This window comes from Sordaria macrospora, chromosome 2, assembly GCF_033870435.1.
Source record: "Sordaria macrospora chromosome 2, complete sequence".
In the NCBI taxonomy this organism is placed as follows: Eukaryota; Fungi; Ascomycota; class Sordariomycetes; order Sordariales; family Sordariaceae; genus Sordaria; species Sordaria macrospora.
In genome coordinates, this window is record NC_089372.1 from 2708423 (window position 1) to 2728440 (window position 20018).

General features: G+C 52.9%; 7 protein-coding genes across 7 annotated transcripts; 5 read left to right on the forward strand and 2 right to left on the reverse strand.

Annotated features, from left to right (window-relative positions):
- Positions 1–613: 613 nt before the first annotated feature.
- On the forward strand, positions 614–1876 carry SMAC4_04023 (uncharacterized protein; the record flags this gene model as incomplete). The annotated part of the gene is made up of 2 exons (XM_003348130.1): positions 614–1297; positions 1679–1876. 2 exons carry the CDS (start codon positions 614–616, stop codon positions 1874–1876), a joined length of 882 nt encoding a protein of 293 aa, XP_003348178.1.
- Positions 1877–2850: 974 nt separating this feature from the next.
- SMAC4_12855 (uncharacterized protein) lies at positions 2851–5997 on the forward strand. Its single transcript, XM_066091111.1, has 4 exons — positions 2851–3068; positions 3277–3417; positions 3897–5586; positions 5680–5997. The coding sequence occupies exons 2-4, from the start codon at positions 3377–3379 to the stop codon at positions 5689–5691; spliced, it is 1743 nt and encodes a 580-aa protein (XP_065946103.1). The 5' UTR covers positions 2851–3068; positions 3277–3376; the 3' UTR covers positions 5692–5997.
- Positions 5998–6254: 257 nt separating this feature from the next.
- SMAC4_04022 (uncharacterized protein) lies at positions 6255–8195 on the reverse strand. Its single transcript, XM_003348129.2, has 5 exons — positions 7981–8195; positions 7768–7780; positions 7506–7635; positions 7177–7440; positions 6255–7119 (listed from the first exon to the last, which is right to left on the reverse strand). Exons 1-5 carry the CDS (start codon positions 7992–7994, stop codon positions 7055–7057), a joined length of 486 nt encoding a protein of 161 aa, XP_003348177.1. The 5' UTR covers positions 7995–8195; the 3' UTR covers positions 6255–7054.
- Positions 8196–8542: 347 nt separating this feature from the next.
- Positions 8543–9389, forward strand: SMAC4_04021 (small nucleolar ribonucleoprotein SNU13). The gene is made up of 3 exons (XM_003348128.2): positions 8543–8828; positions 8894–8973; positions 9041–9389. The coding sequence occupies exons 1-3, from the start codon at positions 8695–8697 to the stop codon at positions 9211–9213; spliced, it is 387 nt and encodes a 128-aa protein (XP_003348176.1). The 5' UTR covers positions 8543–8694; the 3' UTR covers positions 9214–9389.
- Positions 9390–9464: 75 nt separating this feature from the next.
- On the forward strand, positions 9465–13279 carry SMAC4_04020 (uncharacterized protein). The gene is made up of 3 exons (XM_024655609.2): positions 9465–10261; positions 10327–12157; positions 12220–13279. Exons 1-3 carry the CDS (start codon positions 10057–10059, stop codon positions 13202–13204), a joined length of 3021 nt encoding a protein of 1006 aa, XP_024511484.2. The 5' UTR covers positions 9465–10056; the 3' UTR covers positions 13205–13279.
- A 2-nt stretch (positions 13280–13281) lies between these two features.
- Positions 13282–15011, reverse strand: SMAC4_04019 (uncharacterized protein). Its single transcript, XM_003348126.2, has one exon. The coding sequence runs from the start codon at positions 14974–14976 to the stop codon at positions 13549–13551; it is 1428 nt and encodes a 475-aa protein (XP_003348174.1). The 5' UTR covers positions 14977–15011; the 3' UTR covers positions 13282–13548.
- A 1962-nt stretch (positions 15012–16973) lies between these two features.
- On the forward strand, positions 16974–19899 carry SMAC4_04018 (uncharacterized protein). The gene is made up of 6 exons (XM_066090034.1): positions 16974–17087; positions 17335–17381; positions 17463–17558; positions 17650–17734; positions 17803–19461; positions 19533–19899. The coding sequence occupies exons 1-6, from the start codon at positions 17031–17033 to the stop codon at positions 19647–19649; spliced, it is 2061 nt and encodes a 686-aa protein (XP_065946104.1). The 5' UTR covers positions 16974–17030; the 3' UTR covers positions 19650–19899.
- The last annotated feature ends 119 nt before the right edge of the window (positions 19900–20018 follow it).

Genomic DNA, 20018 nt, shown 5'->3' on the forward strand with positions numbered 1-20018 from the left:
GTAGGTATTTTTATACGAGGCATGTAAGCTACCTTTACGTACTTTATTCATGAGGAGTATTTGTACTTGGCGAGGAGGTATATACCTAGGTATAAAAAGTCATCGTGGGAGCTGGACTGACAGCTCCACGTCTGTGCATACTGCTTGGTGCCTAGCCACCTTCCATCTATGTACAAATGCAGGGACTTTCCCAGTATTTTACATCTGGTAGGTACTTGTGCAGATGCTTGAGATGCATGTACGAGCGCTTGCATGGCAGATGTCCTACGCACAGCACAGTGACGGACGGGATGACGGGATGACGGGATGGTGGTGACATCTTTTCTGTCGGTGGGGAGTTCGGTCCTGTTATTGATGCGATCCATTCGTCGACCTTCTTCTTTCCACCTTTCCATCCATCCTGAACATCTTCTCCTTCAGCAATATCACATTTAAATGCGGGAGATGGGATAGATATTCCACGATGACCCGACGAAGCGTGTATATCATGGCTCTAGCAGCTTTTATCGCCGGTGAGCTTGCACCCTTTGTTGTCCTTTTGGTTCTGGATCGATCCAAGCTGATAAACCAACCAACTAACTCCTCGCACCAAACACGAACAACAGTAACAACAATGACTTTAACCTCCATCTTGCTTCCTCGCTGGATTACTTACTCCGTTACCTCCCACTCGAATTCCGTCACCATCTTCGAGGATCGACTCGGCCTCCACCAACGCTGTCAGACTCCCGTCTGCTTCAACTGCAGCAGCAGTGCCAGCAGCAGCAGCATCAGCAGCACCGTTCGCAGCCACGACAACCACCACGGAAACCACGACGAACACGAGAAGAAGAAGAGGGAAAAGCTAAAATGCATCCCCTTCCCCTCCCCCCGGTTCTGCTCCGGTTTCAATTCCGGAGGTCCTAGTCTCGGCCCTCCTCCCTCTCCTGGTCCCCCTCCTAGTCCTGGTCCTGGTCCTGACCCGAGAAATCCCAATATCAATCCCAGCCTCGGCCCTAACCCCAACCATCAAGAACAGCGCAGATTCTTCTGCAACACATGGAAATCCACAGCCTTTCTGATGAGTCTTTCTCTGGTTTTGGAGGCGGCTACGTTGGTTGGGTTTGTGGTTGTGTTATTGATATTGGGTGGTGGTGGTGGTGGTGGTAGGGGGCAAAGTGGGGGAGAGAGAGGGAGCGGGATAGACAGAGGCAGGGTCTCGAGCAGGAATAATTTGAGGGACTCGAGGAGGAGAGACCCAAACCCAAGGAAAGAAGATAAACAAGGGTGGAAGGTGTTGGCTTGGATGATTGGGGCGGTGGGGGTTGGGGAGGGATTAGCGGGTGGTTTGGTGGTGAGTAGTTCTTCTTTTTTTCTTCCCCTTCTTCTTCCCTTTTTGCTACGTACTGGGTAAAGTCGATGGGAGTAGTGGTGATGTCAACGGTAGTGATGATGGAATGTGGACAACGGGATGTGGACAACGAAGATTTGATGGTTACCTGGGTAACGAAGGAGATGTTTATGGTAGAAAGACGGTGATGGGGATACTCAATCTCGCTTCATACCCCTTGTTGTTTTCAGGGTACATTACAGGGTAAAGAGGCAGTACAGAGGCTAACTAACGTTCGCTCGCTAACTGGCGAGCGCTTGCTTGCTTGCATAGGCCTATCTCTTTCATCACGATGATCTGTTTAACCAGATTCCGGGGTACCGACTGGGTGCGTCTTGGTATCTTTGCATGTTTGGGGCACTGATTTCCATGGTGTGCGTGGCTGGGTTGATAGTTTCGGCTTTTGTGTTGCCGTTTGAGGATGTGTATGGTAGGGCTTTGGGTGGTGAGAGTGGCGGTGGTGGTGGTGGCCAGAGACAGAGGGAACGACGGCCTTTGCTTGGATGATTTGGGTCAAATGTTGGTTTTGTGCTGCTATGGTAGGTATCGCGGAGTGGCAAGAGGTTCTTAAGTCCGAGCGATACTCGAGGCTAATACCTATCGAGAATCGATAGTTCGGAGGAAGCTGACTGTAATTTCACTACGCGCTGAACTTGCCGACTACCGTCGAAGCGAATTGGTTTGAAATCCATAGTCGGATGCGTTCTGAATCCTGCCGAATCCTGCTGGATTATAGCGAATACGAATACAGACAATTTGAAGGTGCTGGTCGATCAAGAGGATCAAGCGCACAACGCAACCTGTGATGTTGTCGTTGTGTTGTCCATCCCCGGGTTTCGGCCGACCAAATAGGGGTATGCATGATCGACCTGCTAAAAGAGATCTAACGGTTCGGGAACAAGTCAGACTTCTGAATACGGAAAGATGAGGGCTTGAAGTTTTGAACAATAACATCGCCGTCAAAGTCTTTTGGATTTTATGACCTGACAGTCATGTTAGTGATGTCCTTGGACTCCGATGATCTGATGTTCGCACTCCGTGGCTCCCGTTGTCAGGGAACTAAAATCTTATTCTCGGTTTCGCAAAGGACCGACTGAGGAATCAAGCGACTCTGGGGAAGATCCCGGCACAAGCCAGGTTGGGACCAATTAACCCAAAAGTTGGGACGCTAGCCCAATTCCACGGAGCATGGGAACCTCAGGACGAGCGCTCACTGGCTGGAATGTTTTATGTCCAAATTCCAAAATTCCAACGAACCCAAAGTTTTGATATTTTGTCAACAAATGGATGTCGGCCCTTTTGCATCATGACTCCGTGCTGCAGTCAGCAATTTCGTTCCCGCCCATCCTCTCTGCCAGATGCTGCTGTGTGTGGTGCTTGTGTCTCTTTTCTGTGCCCCTGGATCCTGGATCAGTGGTGGTCCTGGTGGATTTTCGTGTTGATGACACCGTATCGGGTCTCGGAAGTGGATGCATTTGACAGCAAGCCCAAGACAACAGGGGTTCTTCAGGTCCCGTCTTGTCTTTCAAGAACTCTTCCGCTTTTCGTCCCTGGGTCTTGTGTCTTTTTTGTGTGCCTCTGCCTCACATCACCATCTCCTTCCTCAGTTCATCACATCCCGAGGGAGATTGTTGGTGACAGTGACACCCTCCCAGCTTGGACTTACCCCCCCGGCTTACCAGCTCTGCTTGGACATCCAGTAAGATTGCCTCTCTTTCATATGTTCGGGAGTGTTCGCGCCAAGGTTCGGATACGCGTATTCGTTCTTATACACCTCTTGGCCTGTCTTTTGCATCTTTTCCCCCGTCCCCATGTTTTAATCCCCGGACTGCGTTCTGTTATCGGTTTATCCAGGTTGGGATTGCTTTTTATTTGTTGGAATTGCTTCTCACCGCCCGTGGTTTTAGGCGCCAGCCTTATTTAGTCTGAGTCCGATCGCTTTCATATAAAGACAACCTACCGTCGTCGTTGGGTGGTGCGCCAGAAACCCCCTTTTTCTCTTTCATAATGTCGTCGTCGTCAAGGTACTCGCTACGGCAAACTCCACGGTACGTGTAAACAAACCCCCTTTTGTTTGCTTTTCTCCCTTCATCCAATCCCAAACCCGTGCGTTACTCGAGATGGATGTAGCAAACATCCAATACCTTCGCGTGGGAGTTCATCCCAACTCTCTGTGGCATATGCGACCAGAGAGGCGACTTGCAGTCTGTGCTGGAAGATGGCGGCGCAGGGAGGTCAAGGCGCGCATCCAGATCTCAGGGGCGCCTTTGACGCAGGCACTGCAGAAGGGTCTTGGAGAATCCGTCTCAAAAAAGTTGGAGATTTCGTCCCATAGATTAAAAATCTAGGGCAAGTCCCGCTGTCGGGTGGTGCAGGTTCCGGAAACCACTTTCCCGCATCTCCCGATGGGCCCAGACTTGTGCCACCATGTCCCTTTCCCAACAGCGCAAATTTCCCTGCTACCAGGGCCTTGCGAGGCCGCCTCACGAGGCAAGCGCGGATTGCTGACGTCCAATTTCCATGACAGAAAGAAGGAACTCTTTCAGGGCATGGTGGAGACCCCTGTACGCCGCAACACTCGTCGCAGCAAGTCCCAAGTCCCAGAGTCTTCCGACGGTGAATCCAGTGCCTCTGCCACCGAGAACGTCGTGTCCAAAACGACGAGCAAGGCGAAGAACGACACCCTCCGGAAGCGCAACCTAAAGACCACCGGCAAGTTCTACGAGCACCTCGACGAGGCAGAGAAAACGATGCAGCCCACACCACCCTACACCTCCTCGGAGGAGCCCGATATTGAGAACGCCCCTCTGCTGAACGGAAACGCCAGCAGCAGCAGCCTCGATGGCAAGCCCAGGGAGGAGAAGCTCATCGACGGCTGGAAGCCCGGCATGGACCCCAAGATCGACACCTCGGGCCACTTCGAGTTCGGTGGTTCGTACGGCACCGGCGCCATGATGATCTTCTTCCCCATCCTCATGTGGTACATGTGGATTGGCGCGACCCAATACAACGGCGGCATTCCCAGCCGCGAGCCCGGCCAGAGCTGGGGTGACTTTGCCGCCCACTTGTTCGACCTCGTCTACACCAAGGCCTTTCCCCACGCCAAAGCGTGGTTGTGGTACTGGACCTTCCTCATCTTCGAGGGCGCCTTCTACTGCCTCATGCCCGGCGTCACCGCCTACGGCAAGCCTCTGCCCCACGAGGGCGGCAAGATGCTCAAGTACCACTGCTCGGCCTACGTCTCGTTCTACGTGACCTTCGCCATCGCCGGCGTCCTGCACTTCACCGGCATCTTCCCCCTGTACCAGATCATCGACGAGTTCGGTCCCTTGCTCTCGGTCGCCATCATCTCGGGCTTCATCGTCTCCATCGTCGCCTACATCTCGGCCTTTGCCCGCGGCGCCACTCACCGCATGACCGGCCGCCACATCTATGACTTCTTCATGGGCGCCGAGCTCAACCCACGCATGTTTGGCGTTCTCGACTTCAAGATGTTCTTCGAGGTGCGCCTGCCGTGGTACATTTTGTTGCTGCTCTCCCTGGGCGCCGCCGCCCGCCAGTGGGACCGCTACGGCTACGTGTCCGGCGAGGTCGGCTTCCTGGTGATGGCGCACTACCTGTACGCCAACGCGTGCTCCAAGGGCGAGGAGCTGATCGTGACCACCTGGGACATGTACTATGAGAAGTGGGGCTTCATGCTGATCTTCTGGAACCTTGCCGGCGTCCCCCTCAGCTACTGCCACTGCACCATCTTCCTGGCCAACCACCACCCGGACGAGTACCGCTGGAACCGCTTCGCCCTGGTCGGTCTCTACGTGAGCTACCTCTTCGTCTACTGGGTCTGGGACACGTGCAACTCGCAAAAGAACCGGTTCCGCGCCCAGGAGCGCGGCAAGCTGCTGTACCGCAAGACCTTCCCTCAGCTGCCCTGGCAAACGGTCAAGAACCCGGAAAAGATCGAGACCGAGACCGGCGACAGCATCCTGGTGGATGGCTGGTACGGTCTCGCCCGCAAGGTGCACTATACCTGCGACGTCTACTTTGCTATCTGCTGGGGTCTGATCACCGGCTTCAGCAGCCCCTTCCCGTGGTTCTACCCCGTCTTCTTCTGCTGCATGATTGCTCATCGCGCGTGGCGTGACATTACCCGCTGCCGCGAGAAGTACGGTGATGCTTGGAAGGAGTATGAGAGGAGAGTGCCTTATCTTTTCATTCCGGTGAGTTTTTTTCTTCTCTCTCTCTACCTGTGACCAACTCCTGTTGCCGAAAACTGTATATCTTAACTAACTCGTTTGTTTCCCTCCATCTAGTACGTGATCTAAAACCCGACTTACTTACTTACCACATCAACCTTGTCCTACTCACGCCCTATCTCAATAATAAGCCTTCTTGCCAGGCTGAGCGAGCTGAGTAGAGGTTTGGAAAGTATTTCTTGGGAGGGAGGGGCGTTTATAGATGGAGGGAGAAGAAGAGACGGAAAAGAAGAACAAGAACCTATACGAAATGATCCAAAATACTACTCTCCCTAATCATAGAGAGAAAGAGATGTTGTAATGAAGATGAAGGAAGAGAAAGAAAGAGAGAAAGAGATGGGTTCAACTTACCTACGAATGTACGACAGTATTAATGGCTGTGATGAGATGAAAGAGAAGGCGAAAAGGAAAAAGGAAAGGAGGGGCATGGAAAGGAGTACGGTTCTGCGATTCCTCTTACCTTAACCTACCTATCTACCTAATCGTAATGAAGAATTCAAAGTGCAAACATATCAGATCCCCGTACATGATGGCCATGGCAGTGAACTTCGTTAATACTACTTCCGGGCCTACCCAATCGCATGGAGAAAGACAAAGTGTAAACACGTTGCCATCCCGTACATGACAGTGAACTCGAATGATGTTGACGCGGGTTTATAGTCTACCTATGCCAGTCTATCAGGTGGGATAACAATTATACGAACGAGACAAAACCGGTAACAGGCAAAGCAAGAAAGTAAACAACCCAACTCTTTACCCTCCAATGCATAAGAAATACTAAAAGCATTGCAACACAACCTAGTTCTAGACTACAGTACAGTCTTTTACCGTTCATCCTCCCCTTTCATCCCTGTCTATCGATGCCGATCAAGAGTCCAGAAAAAACAAACCCTTTACAGAAAACTGACAGCCGGAAAAAAGTGAGATGTAGTAATGCTTTGCGTTTGACCAGACCGTAATTGTGACAATTGTACAAATGTAACATGCTTAATCCATGAAAAAACGCGACGCCCGTTGAGCAAACTCCGCGAGTGACGCCTTTCCCCTTCCAAAAGATATGCGCCAGCTCTCCTGTGTTTTCATAACTCTCCTCTCCCTCTCTCTCTCTTTCTCTCTTTCTCTGTTATCGTTGTTGTCTTTCCTCCCGGCCTTCAGCTCCCAGCACTGAACCGCCGCTCGCCATTTATATCCACCAAAGCAAAAATAAAAGCCATTATTTTGCGTGATTAACCGGGCTGAGCGACAGTCAGGAAGAACTGAAGTGTGTGTGGTGAGGATATGAGAATCCGTAGTCGTGTTCTTGAATCATTTGTTGTTTAGGTTCCAGGTATGGGGCTCTATGTTGTCGGTGTGCACGTGCTTGTCACACCCATACCGGCGAGGAAACCTAGGTCGAAAGCGTTGGCTGCTCAGGCGACTGATCATCAGACCGCTAGCATGAGGTGTTGAGCGTGGCCTTGGAGTTCATCAAAAGAGCAACGATCAAGCCGTAAAGACCTAGAAAGCAGGTTAGCAGGTTGTGGAACTGGAAGAACAGATTTACAGAGGACTTACCCAAGACTTCAGCGAAAATGAGAATAAGAATCATGCCGACGAAAAGTCTGGGTTGTTGAGCAGTACCACGGACACCAGCATCACCAACAATACCAATGGCGAAACCAGCAGCAAGACCGGCGAGACCGACGGCGAGACCAGCACCGAGCTGAATGAAGCCAGTGTAGAGAGCGTAGTTATCCTGCGTGAGAGCATCGGAAATCAAGACGGAGACGACGAGACCGTAGATACCAATGATACCAGCCATAATGACGGGAACAATGTCTTTAGAAGGCAGGTCAGCATATGTAAGTCCAAAGCACAAGTTGACTTTTGGGTATTCGACATACTCTTGACGATGAGGTCAGGGCGGAGGACACCCATGGCAGCGATACCAACACCGGACTTGGCAGTCCCGTACGAAGCACCAAGGCAGGTGAAGACGATGGCTGCTGTGCAGCCCATGGCACCGAAGAAGGGCTATCGAAGCACATAATGTTAGTTATATACGGACGTGGTTGTTGGGGCCGTATCTGATGGTTTGGTGGTCGAAGTTCAGAGGCCGTTGACGTCGCCGCCAAGGTTCGTGAGCAGAGCCGGGAGGGTACTAACCGCGTAAACGGGGCTGTAAACAAAACATCGTTAGCGCATCTGTTCTCAAAAGATAACTAGCTGTAAGCTACATCATTGAAGCCGACGTATATGATGTGTTTGGTGATGCCGAATAGCCCATGGGGCTAGGTGTGGATTCGGAACATGGGCGAGCTCGGCGCGGGCCTCCAACTCCTCCATCATCGCGGACCGGGGTGGATGCGGATGACCTACCAAAGATCGGACATTGTGAATGTGTTGTCGCGCGAGGCTGTATCAAAAGGTTGGATATAGAGTGGGTTGGAGATTGGCGTGCGAAACGTCGTGTGGTGGTGTGGGATGATGCGTGTTGTTGGGAAGAGTCGGGACTCGCGATCAGTGATGGGGTTACGGTTCGATGGGTTGGTGACGGATCGAGTGTCAACTGTGTTGCTGGCTGGCAGGCTGGGAACGAGGTGTTTCCAGGTTGGCGCTTGACTGGGCCACTGCTGGGGCGCTGGGGGCGAGCATCATGTTCCTGCCGCCAATCAGGTAGCACTTGGGAAGACGGCTGCAGTTACGTAATCCGGAAGCGGACCAACCCATTCTTCCCCATCTGATCATTGCAGGCCGGAGAGGTCACTGCACCAGCAGCAAGTCCAGCGCTGTGCAGTGCTGAACGCCAGCAGTTTCGGGGCTACCACAATTGCGAGTGTGGCTTGCCGTTCGTGGCTACCTTGGCTGTGGCTGATCCCGAAATTTTCGAGTCTGAAACCGAGTCGGTAGCAGGCGCGCGAAGTCAATTCGTTATCGCCGCTTTTTTTTCTCCAGCTAAAACGATCCACCTTCAATCACCTTTTCGCCCATCTCTTTTGCAGTTGAATCTCCCCAGGGCGAGCACAACGCAGTGAACCCTGGTGTCTAAGTTTTCCAATCAATCATCCTCAAACAACAAACACTCCTATCAAAATGTCTGGTCAAAACGAATCTGCTGCCTGGCCCAAGGCCGAGGACGGTGCTCTCGTCCAGGAGCTCCTCGACTGCGTCCAGCAGGCCAGCCACTACAGACAGCTCAAGAAGGGCGCCAACGAGGCCACCAAGTCGTATGTGCACCGCAAGCTCTCTTTATGGCTTGTCTTGGTCGGCATTCAGCTAACACAAATAACAGGGTCTCCCGTGGTACCAGCGAGTTGGTCATCCTCGCTGCTGATACCCAGCCCTTGAGCATCGTTCTTCACATTCCTCTGCGTACGTCTATTCCCAACCTGGGGGAAGCCCATCGACTTGATCTGAACACTCACTAACGTGCTTGCAGTCTGCGAGGACAAGAACGTCCCTTACGTCTACGTTCCTTCCAAGACCGCCCTCGGCCGTGCCTGCGGTGTCTCCCGCTCGGTCATTGCCGTCTCCCTCACCTCCAACGAGGCTTCCGATCTCAACTCCAAGATCCGTGCCCTCCGTGACAAGGTCGAGCGTCTCGCTATGTAAGCGCAGAACACTATTTGGAAAGGATATAGTGGAATAGGAGAATTTTGTGTTAGGTTGATAATACCCCGGGTCTCGTACTAGCTGGAAGGCAGTCACGGCGACTTAGAAGCGGGAAAAAAAAAATTGGAAAAACGTTCAAACTGCACTTCTGGCTTGAACGTCGATGGCCCCGTTCATGTGCAACTGCAGTGGTGACTGTGTCTTGGTGTTCTTCTTTGGCTACGGCGCCTGTGATACCTTCAGCATGACCTCGCAGTTTCAGGGTTTGGGTTATAGGTGGTGTAAAACTTTTGCGGTTCGCGACACGTCAAAAAGAGTCCCTTGCTGGCCAGAACCATGAAAGTGGGGGTCTGGAGACACCCTCGGGTCATACACCCCTGGCTGAAAAGAGTGGAAAATGACGTCGGGTTCCATCGACTCTAGCGCATGTGCCCCACGCTCTGTCAGGACCCGACATCATCGGCACCAGTGGGCAGTCACTTTCCACCCGTCCAACGAGCGAAGGACGACCCAGGAACTGCCCGAACCCAGGGCAGCACTGCATCCAACCCAACCGACCGGATACTGACCCCGTTCTTTTCCCCAAACTTTGGACTCTCCCCCCTGATTTTCCTACTGTATCTTGTTTCCATCCCAAGTATCGGCTGAAAGATCTCCTAGGTTCCATCTTATACCAACTAGTCGCTTCTCGATATCCACTCTTTGCGCATCGTCGCGCCCTCTCTACTCTGTCTGGTTATCCGAATTCAACCTCTTTCAGAAAACCGCCAGGACGTAGGAAGGAGGTCCCATTCGACCATCAACTCAACTACTTCATGAGAGGAGAAGCATAACTGAACCAAAATGCCAGGTTTGGCGCGAAAGGTGCTGGTATGCGCCGCGGTCGACGGCCTTATCCTACAACCTCTCTACTCCAAGAAAGATCAGCAACGCGCTTCACCTCTGGTCAAGATCAAGTACGGCACTGCCTTGGTATCGCATACTTCCAAAGACTCAGTACCCGAACTATCGAACCCCGACTCCTCCTTCGAAGCTTTTGGAATTGTTGGTCAGTCTTGCGCAACCCAGGGACCCTTTGCGACACTTTTGGCTGATTGTTGGCGCATCTTACAGGCATCCTTACCGTTTTCCGATACAGCTACCTCATCTCCATTACCGGACGCCAGCAAGTCGCTCAGATCCGCGGCCAGCCCATCTATGTCGTAACCGAAGTCGCCCTTACGCCGTGTACTTCACAAAGCGATGCCGCCGAGGCTGTCGCCAAGACTTCCCTAGCCCTCAGCAACCGCGAGGCAGCTCACTCGGACGACGATACGGCGAGCGAGGATGACGCCCCGCGGGATTCTGGCAGTAACGATGAGGCCATCGACGATGTTCTGGATCCGACCGAGGGAGAGGATTCAGCGGGAGAAGCAGGCCCTAGTACCATCGCCCGTAGCAGTGTCGCACAGGATGTCATTGCACGTCGTGGAAGCTATGGTCGTTTTGCGAAAAGCTGGTTTAGTCGCTCTGGTTGGACCATGGATCAGAAGAGGAACATGGGTCTCAGCGCAGAGCAGCTTGAGAGGGCCAATGCCAGCAAGGCCGAGGCCAAGAAGGGCTCGGATGCTGCGAAGCGCGTACCTCGCAAGTTCCCCTTGCCGAGCGATGCCGTCGAGAACGATTCGGCTGCAGTGAGCTTGTTGCCAAAGCTGCTGCGGACCACCCAGATTCTGTTTGGCTCGAGTCGCACGTTCTACTTCTCATATGACTACGATATCACTCGTAGCGCAGCCAACCTGGCACCTGCTTCTATACCCCTGGTACCGTTGGTTAACCATGTTGACCCGACTTTCTTCTGGAACAAGAACGTCCTCCAGCCTTTCATTGATGCTGGTGTGGACTCTTTGGCTCTACCCCTTATGCAGGGTTTTGTAGGCCAACGTACGTTCACCGTCGACAGCAGTCCGCCGCAGGTCGATGATGCTGCTAAGGACTCGCTCGAGATGAAGGACATGGATTGTGACAACAAAGCTGCGACTAAGCCAACTCCCACCGGTGCAGAAGGAGGCTCTGAGGAAACTCGCCCCACGGAGAAGAAGTTTGACATTACGGTCATTTCCAGAAGGTCAACCAAGAGAGCAGGACTGAGATATCTCCGTCGCGGTATTGACGAAGGAGGCAACGTTGCCAACTGCGTTGAATCCGAGCAAATCCTCTCACCTGCTGAAGAGTCATCCGATCCCAGTGCCAAGATCTACTCCTTTGTTCAGATCAGGGGAAGCTTTCCAGTGTTTTTCACACAGTCCCCATATTCGCTGAAGCCAGCACCAGTCCTACAGCACTCACCCGACACAAATTACGCGGCACTCAAGAAGCATTTCGAATGGCTCAGGCAGAAGTACGGGTTGATGCAGTGCATCAACCTTGTGGAAAAGCATGGGGTTGAAGCGCCAATAGGACAGCGATACGAGGAGAACATCAAGCGACTTAACGAGGAAGAATCGAAGCCCGAAGATGATCAGATCGCATTCGAGTGGTTTGACTTCCATCATGTCTGTCGCGGGATGAAGTTTGAAAACGTATCGGTTCTCTTGGAGACTTTGGGCCCCCGGCTTGAGAAATGGGGAAGCACAGTCATGGTGAATGGTCAGATTGAAAGTCAACAGGTTGGTGCCTTCAGAACCAACTGCATGGATTGTCTTGATCGCACCAACGTTTGCCAAAGCTCTTTTGCCAAGTACATGCTGGACACGCAGCTCAAGGAGCTAGGCTTCGATATGAACTTGCAAAAGGACCAGGAGAACGCTTGGTTTAACACTCTCTGGGCTGATAACGGAGATGCAATCTCCAAGCAGTATGCCTCCACGGGCGCAATGAAGGGTGATTACACGCGGACACGGAAGAGGAACTACCGCGGAGCTTTGACCGATGCCGGCTTGTCTTTGACTCGGTTGTTCAACGGGTAAGTACAGATCTAAAAACCCATGAAACGAAAGTAGACGCGTACTGACTTCTTTGTGCTAGCATGTTCAACGATTTCTTCCTCCAGACAACCATCGATTTCCTCCTGGGCAATGTGACCTCCCTAGTGTTTGAAGAATTCGAGGCCAACATGATGACCAAGGATCCGGCAATGTCCATGCAGAAGATGCGGGAGCAGGCTATTGAGCTTTCACAGAAGCGAGTTATTGCCGACGAGTCCGAAGAGTTCATAGGTGGCTGGACTCTCCTGACGCCAAATGTGCCCGATACTATTCGCTCTTCCTCGTTCGAGGAAGCAGTCCTCTTGCTCACCGATAAGGCTCTGTATCTTTGCCGGTTCGACTGGAACCTCGACAAGGTCTCCTCATTCGAACGCGTCGACTTGGCCCATGTTACCAAGATCAAGTTTGGCACGTACATCACCTCGACGATCTCAGCTGCCCAGGTCGATGAGATGCGTAACGTAGGACTTGTCGTCGAGTACAAGCCTGGCGCCACAGACATCACCCGAGTCAACACGCGCTCACTATCCACCTCGGTGTCCGGTGCGTCCAAGATGGGCCGCGAGCCAACTTCTGGTATCGATGCCTCGGAATCGGAACTTCAGGCGGCGAAGGAAGCTGCCGCTGCTGTCGCCGAAGATAAGCCGGCACCTGCCACAGCCCCGATAGCTGGTATTGCCGAAGGCATCGCAGGGTTCTTCACTCCCCGCCCTCAGGAACCGCAGGCCCGCAAGGTTGCCCTCAAGGCGCTTCACAGTATCACGTCGGCAGCTGACCCCATGGCCAAGAGCAAAGACGACGAGCCGGGGCCGATCACAAGACTGTCTGAGATGCAGCAAGTCATTCTCATTGCCTCTGAGATTGAGAGACTTGCGATCAGGAGTCAGCCTAAGCTTCAGGCCAAGAAGGACGGTGAGTCCGGGCTGATCGAGAAGGGGGACATCATCTCTTTGGCAGATGCGAAGAAGAATACCGGGCTGTTGGAGCAACTGGGACATTCTCTCAAGAAGATGGTTTGGGCTTGATGTACGTTGTTCGAGAGGGTTATAACCGGCGTACATGCGGGCATACGAAGGTACCAGTTACTCTCTTTTTTTTTTCCCTTTTTCTGCTAATAGGTGGGAGGATCCGTCGAAGGATGATATCAGGAGCACGAACACACACACACACACACAGGCAGGAGGATAGTTAGTTAGATATCGGACACTCATACCAAACGCAATGACCTTTTTGAAACTCCTTGAAACGCCCATTAAGAAACCAGCCAGCCACCAGTATTTTTTCATCCATATAGAATCCAGGTTTCCCACCCCCCCTATTCCATATCAACCACTCTGCTCTCATCCCCATCACTCTTCATGACTCCAGGTCACTCCTCGTCACTTTCCTCGCTACCCTTCTCCTCCTCCTCCTCCTCGGGCTCATCCTCATCCACCAACCGATACAAATGCAACTGATACCTCATATTCTCCAACCCAATCGGGTAATCCAGCCCAGGCTCCCCTCCGCGTCCCTCAGCGAGTCTAAACCAGCTTGATTTCCTCGTCTCCAATTTCCTCCACTTCCTACCGTCCACCACCGCCGTCGCTTTCCCGGTCTTGGGATCAGCAGCCAACAACACCCTGTCCAAAAGCCACGCCATGGGATATTTCTTGCTTGCGTCCTTCCCCACCGCCGTCTCCGAGTAGCTACCGGGACTGTCGACCACTAACAAAAGGGAGTTAAGCGGAAGCGAGGCCGTTAGATCAAGCAGGAACTTGGTCGTTGCGCCGATGCCCGAGGAGGTGAAGAGTTCGTTCAGCGTGAAGAGGAGGGTGGCTAGGATTGGTACATCTTTCTGACTTTCCAAGACGGAGGTGAACCCTTCCTTGCCCAACTCGAGAGCGTCGCGCTGGATGAATTTTGACGAGATTCGCGAGGCGGGGGACAGGAGAGGCACGTTGGCGGCTTTGGCGGCCGCGCTGGCATATTTGGAAATGGGAGGCGTGGCGGTTAGGGATGTTTCCAGGCGGGTGAGGAGGGGAGCGTAGGGGGCGGAGTCCAGGAGGGTTATGCTACCTGATAGACTAGGTGAAGACAAGGGGGTTTGTTGGTTGAGGAAGGAGCCGAGAGCGACGAGCTCGGCGGGCCCGCCGCCTATGCTGAGGATGTTGAGTTTGGGAATGACGGTTGATGTTGTTTTTTGAGAAGGGGGCTCGGAGAGGGAGAGGTTGGTGGTTTGGGAGGCGAGGGGGTCTTCCTCTTCTGCTGGGGTATTGTCCTCTTTTGTTGTTTTGGGTTCTTCAGTGGTAGTCTTTCCTGAAGGGGTCGTCTCAGTCTCGGCCTCCTCCTCAACAATGACACCATCCAAATGCTTCCTAATGCCGCCCAAGATAGAAGAATAGCACAACGCCCTCGTGGGACTCCATCTCGTGGCATAAACAGCCAGGTACTCCGGGTCGCCAAACGCCTTTGCGAACTCGCGCTCGTAGAGGGCTTGCTTCACGGCCTGCAGGGTGGAGGTGAAGGTGTCGGAAAAGAGGACGTCCGAGAAGGTATCCCGGAAGATGTTCAGAATAATCTGCTGGTGTTTCTTCTCAAGCCGAGGGAAGGGCTCGTAGTTTTCCTGCTCTTCTTCATCCCCTTCTTCCTTGATCGCATCTTGTCCCTGCTTACTGCCCGGTTGCTGTGTTTTCCTGCCGTCGTTGCCGTTCCGGTTAAGATTGCACTTTCGCGATCTGTGCGATGAGGGACGACGGGATCCTCCGCCGTGGTTACCCTTGCTGTTGCCTTTGGCGGCACAATTTCCCTGGACCATTTTGATGACTTTTTCAATTTGTTGTTGTCGTGGCTGGTATTACTAGCTTTTCACATTAAGTTCGAATTTGGCAACCCTTGAAGTTGTAAGTTTGTTGATTATCTCCATTATCAAATGCCGGCGGCATCAGTTAGTGCAGCTACATTTGCAATGTAACCCCGCCAAAATTATTTATCTTATCGGCATCACCTCTTATCGTTACCCTAACCCTGCATCTCCCTTTCTCTGACGTAGCTCGTAGGTACTTTGCTGACCCCATTTGATGCCGCAGGGACGACGATTGTGACTCGGACTCTCTCGACACCGCACAGAGAATCAGGTTCAGGGTCTTTTTGTCTCCTATCTCAATGAAGACGTGCCTGATAATATGCAAGGTGTGGCAAGATGGGCTGGACTGGGCTGAACTCTCCCATCCCGCTGGTGGTTAAGTCCGTGGGGGAGCAGAACCTCGTGGGGAAGGGACCTGATCCATGTTGAAGGGTTCAATTGCTTTGATGAATCCGAAGCCCCAAGCGACCAATCATCGTTCGTCGACTCAAGGGGTATCGCCGTTTTCGCAACCTCTGGAGCGCCAAAACCACCAGATGATGGCGATATCGCCAGCCATATAAGTGGGGGAATCCGGATGAAAGCACTTTGATCTGATCCCGAGTTTATGGGATGAGATATCCAATAACCCACGAGGCTTTGTCGTACCCGCTTTCATAGCGCAAGGGACGTGTGAAGGCAATTCCATCAAATGTACGGCTTACCTCGACTTACAACGCAGCCGAGCGCAGCCACATGGTAACCGTTTATGGGAAACAATGTGGAATCATCAGCAGGTACTTTCATTCATTCATTCATACCTGGAATAAAACGGCGTCTGTTGCTTTGATCGATCAATGTTCCAGCCAACTTTAAAGTTCTTGTTTCATACCGGGAGCACCGGCTCTCATAGCTAACAAAGCCATGGAGGTCTGAGAGCGGTCGAGACAGTTCGCCGCTTGGGATGGAATGAAGGTGTGTGTGCTTGACCCGGTTGTTGCGGATGGCGGATGGCACGGGAAACAGACCGGCAGGCGAAGAAGCCCGTCTCTTAATGGCAGAGTCGGAGGTTGCAACCCAGCATCCAACGGCAAGTTGTCCTTCAGTCGAGATCTCCGGCTTTTACCCCGGTGAGTGGCACTCTCAGGTGACGCAAGCGATTATTTGGAAAACCCACTCAAGCTTCAGTGCTGGACCAGTGAGCTCCGATGCTAGGAAGAAGCATCATCCGTCTCGGTGTAACTCTGGGGCCAAATGGTCTAAAGAAGACGGGCTTCCAAAGAGTCGATTTTAGAGTCACAACTTACACAACAGAAAAAGAATGTAAAAGTTCCCAATTATTGATATCTCAAAGAAAAGATCCGCCAGGAGACCCTGATGTCGTCCTAGCTGATGCATTGTAGCTTGATTCCAGGGCCTGTCTCGGCCTGTCAAAGTTGGATCTGAATTCGCTGGGTAAAGTGGTGAACTCCACTAAAACAATTCATCCGGCGAACCACATCAGCCAAATCGTGCAGCACGGCACCCGGCCAGTAATAGGTGGGTTTCAAGTGGGCACTGTTCATGATGAACCGTGAGCGCGGATGACAGTAAATGGTAAAGAAGCCGACAAGGAGGGTGGTGATGGTGATGATGAGGCTTCAAAGCGGTTGGGACTTTGAATTTGTGAGAGGTAAAGAAGCGCCAAAGGTACCTCATTGTAGCGGGCAGTACCTGACCATACCTCCACTGGACAAGTCTGGTCCCGGTCAATTACCACACAATACCCCACCTCCGGTTCAACAAGTGTCGAATAATCTTCCACCTCGATGAACGCTCGATTGCTCGTCCTGGACTGACCCCCAACGCTCTCTCCTTAGCCTGTGGTGTCCCAGGTGTCCCTGCCAGGTGCTCGTCTGATACATAACTCGACCCCGCCTCCCAGTTCCTGTCTTTATCTTCTTCTCTTGTCTTCTGCTTCTGCAAATTCTCTTCCTGATACCCTTTCTCCCATACCATACCCGACATCTTTGTCCATAATCGCAAACATGTCGTCCTTCACCGAGACAGATCAGCTCGCCATCAACACCATCCGTGTGTTGGCTGTAAGTGCTACCCATGCCCTGTGTTTTGCGCTCTCAGAGCTCTCCAAAATCCCAACAAAGCACACTTGCAATTTCCCCGCGCCTCTTCATGGGCAGCGCGAGGTTTACCCCACTAAGAGTCATCATCGCGAGAACCAGTTTTCTTGGGCCTCAACACCACGAGCAATGGGTTTGCGATGATGAACATTGGGAACTTTACGGGATCTCTACAATATGAACCCTTCATGCTGACAGCTTTCCCACTCAGGCCGATGCCACCGCCCATGCCAACTCCGGTCACCCTGGTGCCCCCATGTAAGTTGCGCTGACAAGACAGCTCAACTGGAAGACTGCGTGCTTCTCTCCAGCGCAAATATGTACTGACATCTTCTTTAGGGGCATGGCTCCTGTTGCCCACGTCCTTTTCAACCGTTTCATGAACTTCAACCCCAAGGACCCCAAGTGGCTCAACCGTGATCGCTTCGTTCTTTCGTAAGTCCAAAATTGCCCCGCGCCGAAAACGGAGCTTTAGCGAGCTCCATGGGAGCAAGAATTTGACTAACACGCCTGTTCCTCTTCCTAGCAACGGCCACGGCTGCATGCTCCAGTATGCTATCCTCCACCTCTACGGCTATGCCCTCTCCATCGACGACCTCAAGGCTTTCCGCGTAAGTTTCCACTGTTTCTTGGCTTGGCAAAAAGAATACACAAGGCTGACACAGTATCGCGCAAACAGCACATTGACAGCATCACCCCCGGTCACCCCGAGGCCCACGACACCCCTGGTGTTGAGGTCACCACTGGCCCTCTCGGCCAGGGTATCTCCAACGCTGTTGGTCTTGCCATTGCACAGGCTCACACCGCTGCCGTCTTCAACAAGCCCGGCTACGACCTTGTCAACAACTACACATACTGCTTCCTTGGTGATGGCTGCTTGATGGAGGGTGTTTCCGCCGAGGCTTGCTCTCTGGCCGGTCACCTCCAGCTTGGCAACCTCATTGCCATCTGGGATGACAACAAGATCACCATTGATGGTGACACCAACCAGGCTTTCACTGAGGATGTCCTCAAGCGTTACGAGGCCTACGGCTGGCACATTCTCACCGTCGAGGATGGCGACCACAACCTCGACAAGATCGCCGAGGCTCTCCAGAAGGCCAAGGAGGTCACTGACAAGCCTACCCTTATCCAGCTCAAGACCACCATTGGTTTCGGCTCCAAGGCCCAGGGCACCCACGGTGTCCACGGCTCGCCCCTCAAGGCTGACGATATCAAGCAGCTCAAGGAGAAGTTCGGCTTCAACCCCGAGGAGAGCTTCGCCGTTCCCCAGGAGGTCTATGACCTTTGCCACAAGGCTTCCGCCAAGGGTGCTGCTAAGGAGGAGGAGTGGAACCAGCTCTTCGCCAAGTACGCTGAGGAGTTCAAGGCTGAGCACGACGATCTCGTCCGCCGCCAGAAGGGTGACCTCCCCGAGGGCTGGGAGAAGAACCTCCCCGTCTACACCCCCGCCGACTCCGCCGTCGCTTCCCGCAAGCTTTCCGAGACTGTTCTCAACAAGATCTTCGAGGCTGTTCCCGAGCTCGTTGGTGGTTCCGCCGATTTGACCGGCTCCAACCTCACCAGGTGGAAGGGTGCCATCGACTTCCAGCCTCCCTCCACTGGTCTCGGTACCTACGCTGGCCGTTACATCCGCTTCGGTGTCCGTGAGCACGGTATGGGTGCCATCCTTAACGGTATGGCCGCCTATGGCACCATCATCCCCTATGGTGGTACCTTCTTGAACTTCGTCTCGTACGCTGCCGGTGCCGTCCGTCTCTCTGCCCTTTCTCAGGTCCGCGCTATCTGGGTTGCCACCCACGACTCGATCGGTCTTGGCGAGGACGGCCCTACTCACCAGCCTATTGAGGTCCTGGCCCACTTCCGTGCCCTCCCCAACTGCATGGTCTGGCGCCCTGCCGATGGCAACGAGACCAGCGCTGCCTACTATGTCGCCCTTACTTCCAAGCACACCCCCAGCATCCTCGCTCTCTCCCGCCAGAACCTTCCCCAGCTTGAGGGTTCGACCATCGAGAAGGCCGTCAAGGGTGGCTACGTCCTCCACGAGGTTGAGGGTGCCGACATCACCCTTATCTCCACCGGTTCCGAGGTTTGCATCGCCATTGATGCCGTCAAGGAGCTCAAGGAGAAGCACAACATCAAGGCTCGTGTCGTCTCTATGCCCTGCATGGAGGTCTTCGATGCCCAGCCCAAGGACTACCGCCTCAGCGTTCTTCCCGACGGCATTCCCTCTCTGTCCATTGAGGTCATGAGCACCATGGGCTGGGAGAAGTACTCTCACGAGCAGTTCGGTCTCAACCGCTTCGGTGCCTCCGGTGCCTACCTTGATGTTTACAAGGCAAGTTCCCCTTTCAATTCGGTGTTTGTATTTATCTTCGGAGCATTTACTAACCTCTTTGCGACTTACAGAAGTTCGAGTTCACCCCTGAGGGCATTGCCAAGCGCGCGCTTGCCACCATCGACTTCTGGAAGCCCGTCTCCAACATCCGCTCTCCCATCAACAGGGCTTTCGAGCAGCTCATCTAAGAAAAAAAGGCGTCGTTTTCGGGTTAATGGAAGGAACGAAAGGAAAGGGATATCTCGGTACGGATTTATAAATAAGGCAACATTTAGGGCACGGGCGACATTCTATCAGGAGAGAAGTGTCAGTCCATGCTTTAAAGGGGTCAGAAGCGGCAACAAAAACCGCCGCCCTCATGATACGAATGTTATGAAAAATAGAATCCATTTGAAAGTTCACATAGCGTTTGTAATAGGAGTGGTTTTGATGATCCCGACGGACAAGCAGTCGCGCAAAAGTGTCGTGTTCATGATCCGTATCGAATGTGAGGTCAGCTTATCGTAGCAAAAAGGGGGAGGGGTGTTTGGAGTCGTGACATTGCTGTGAGAACCCCT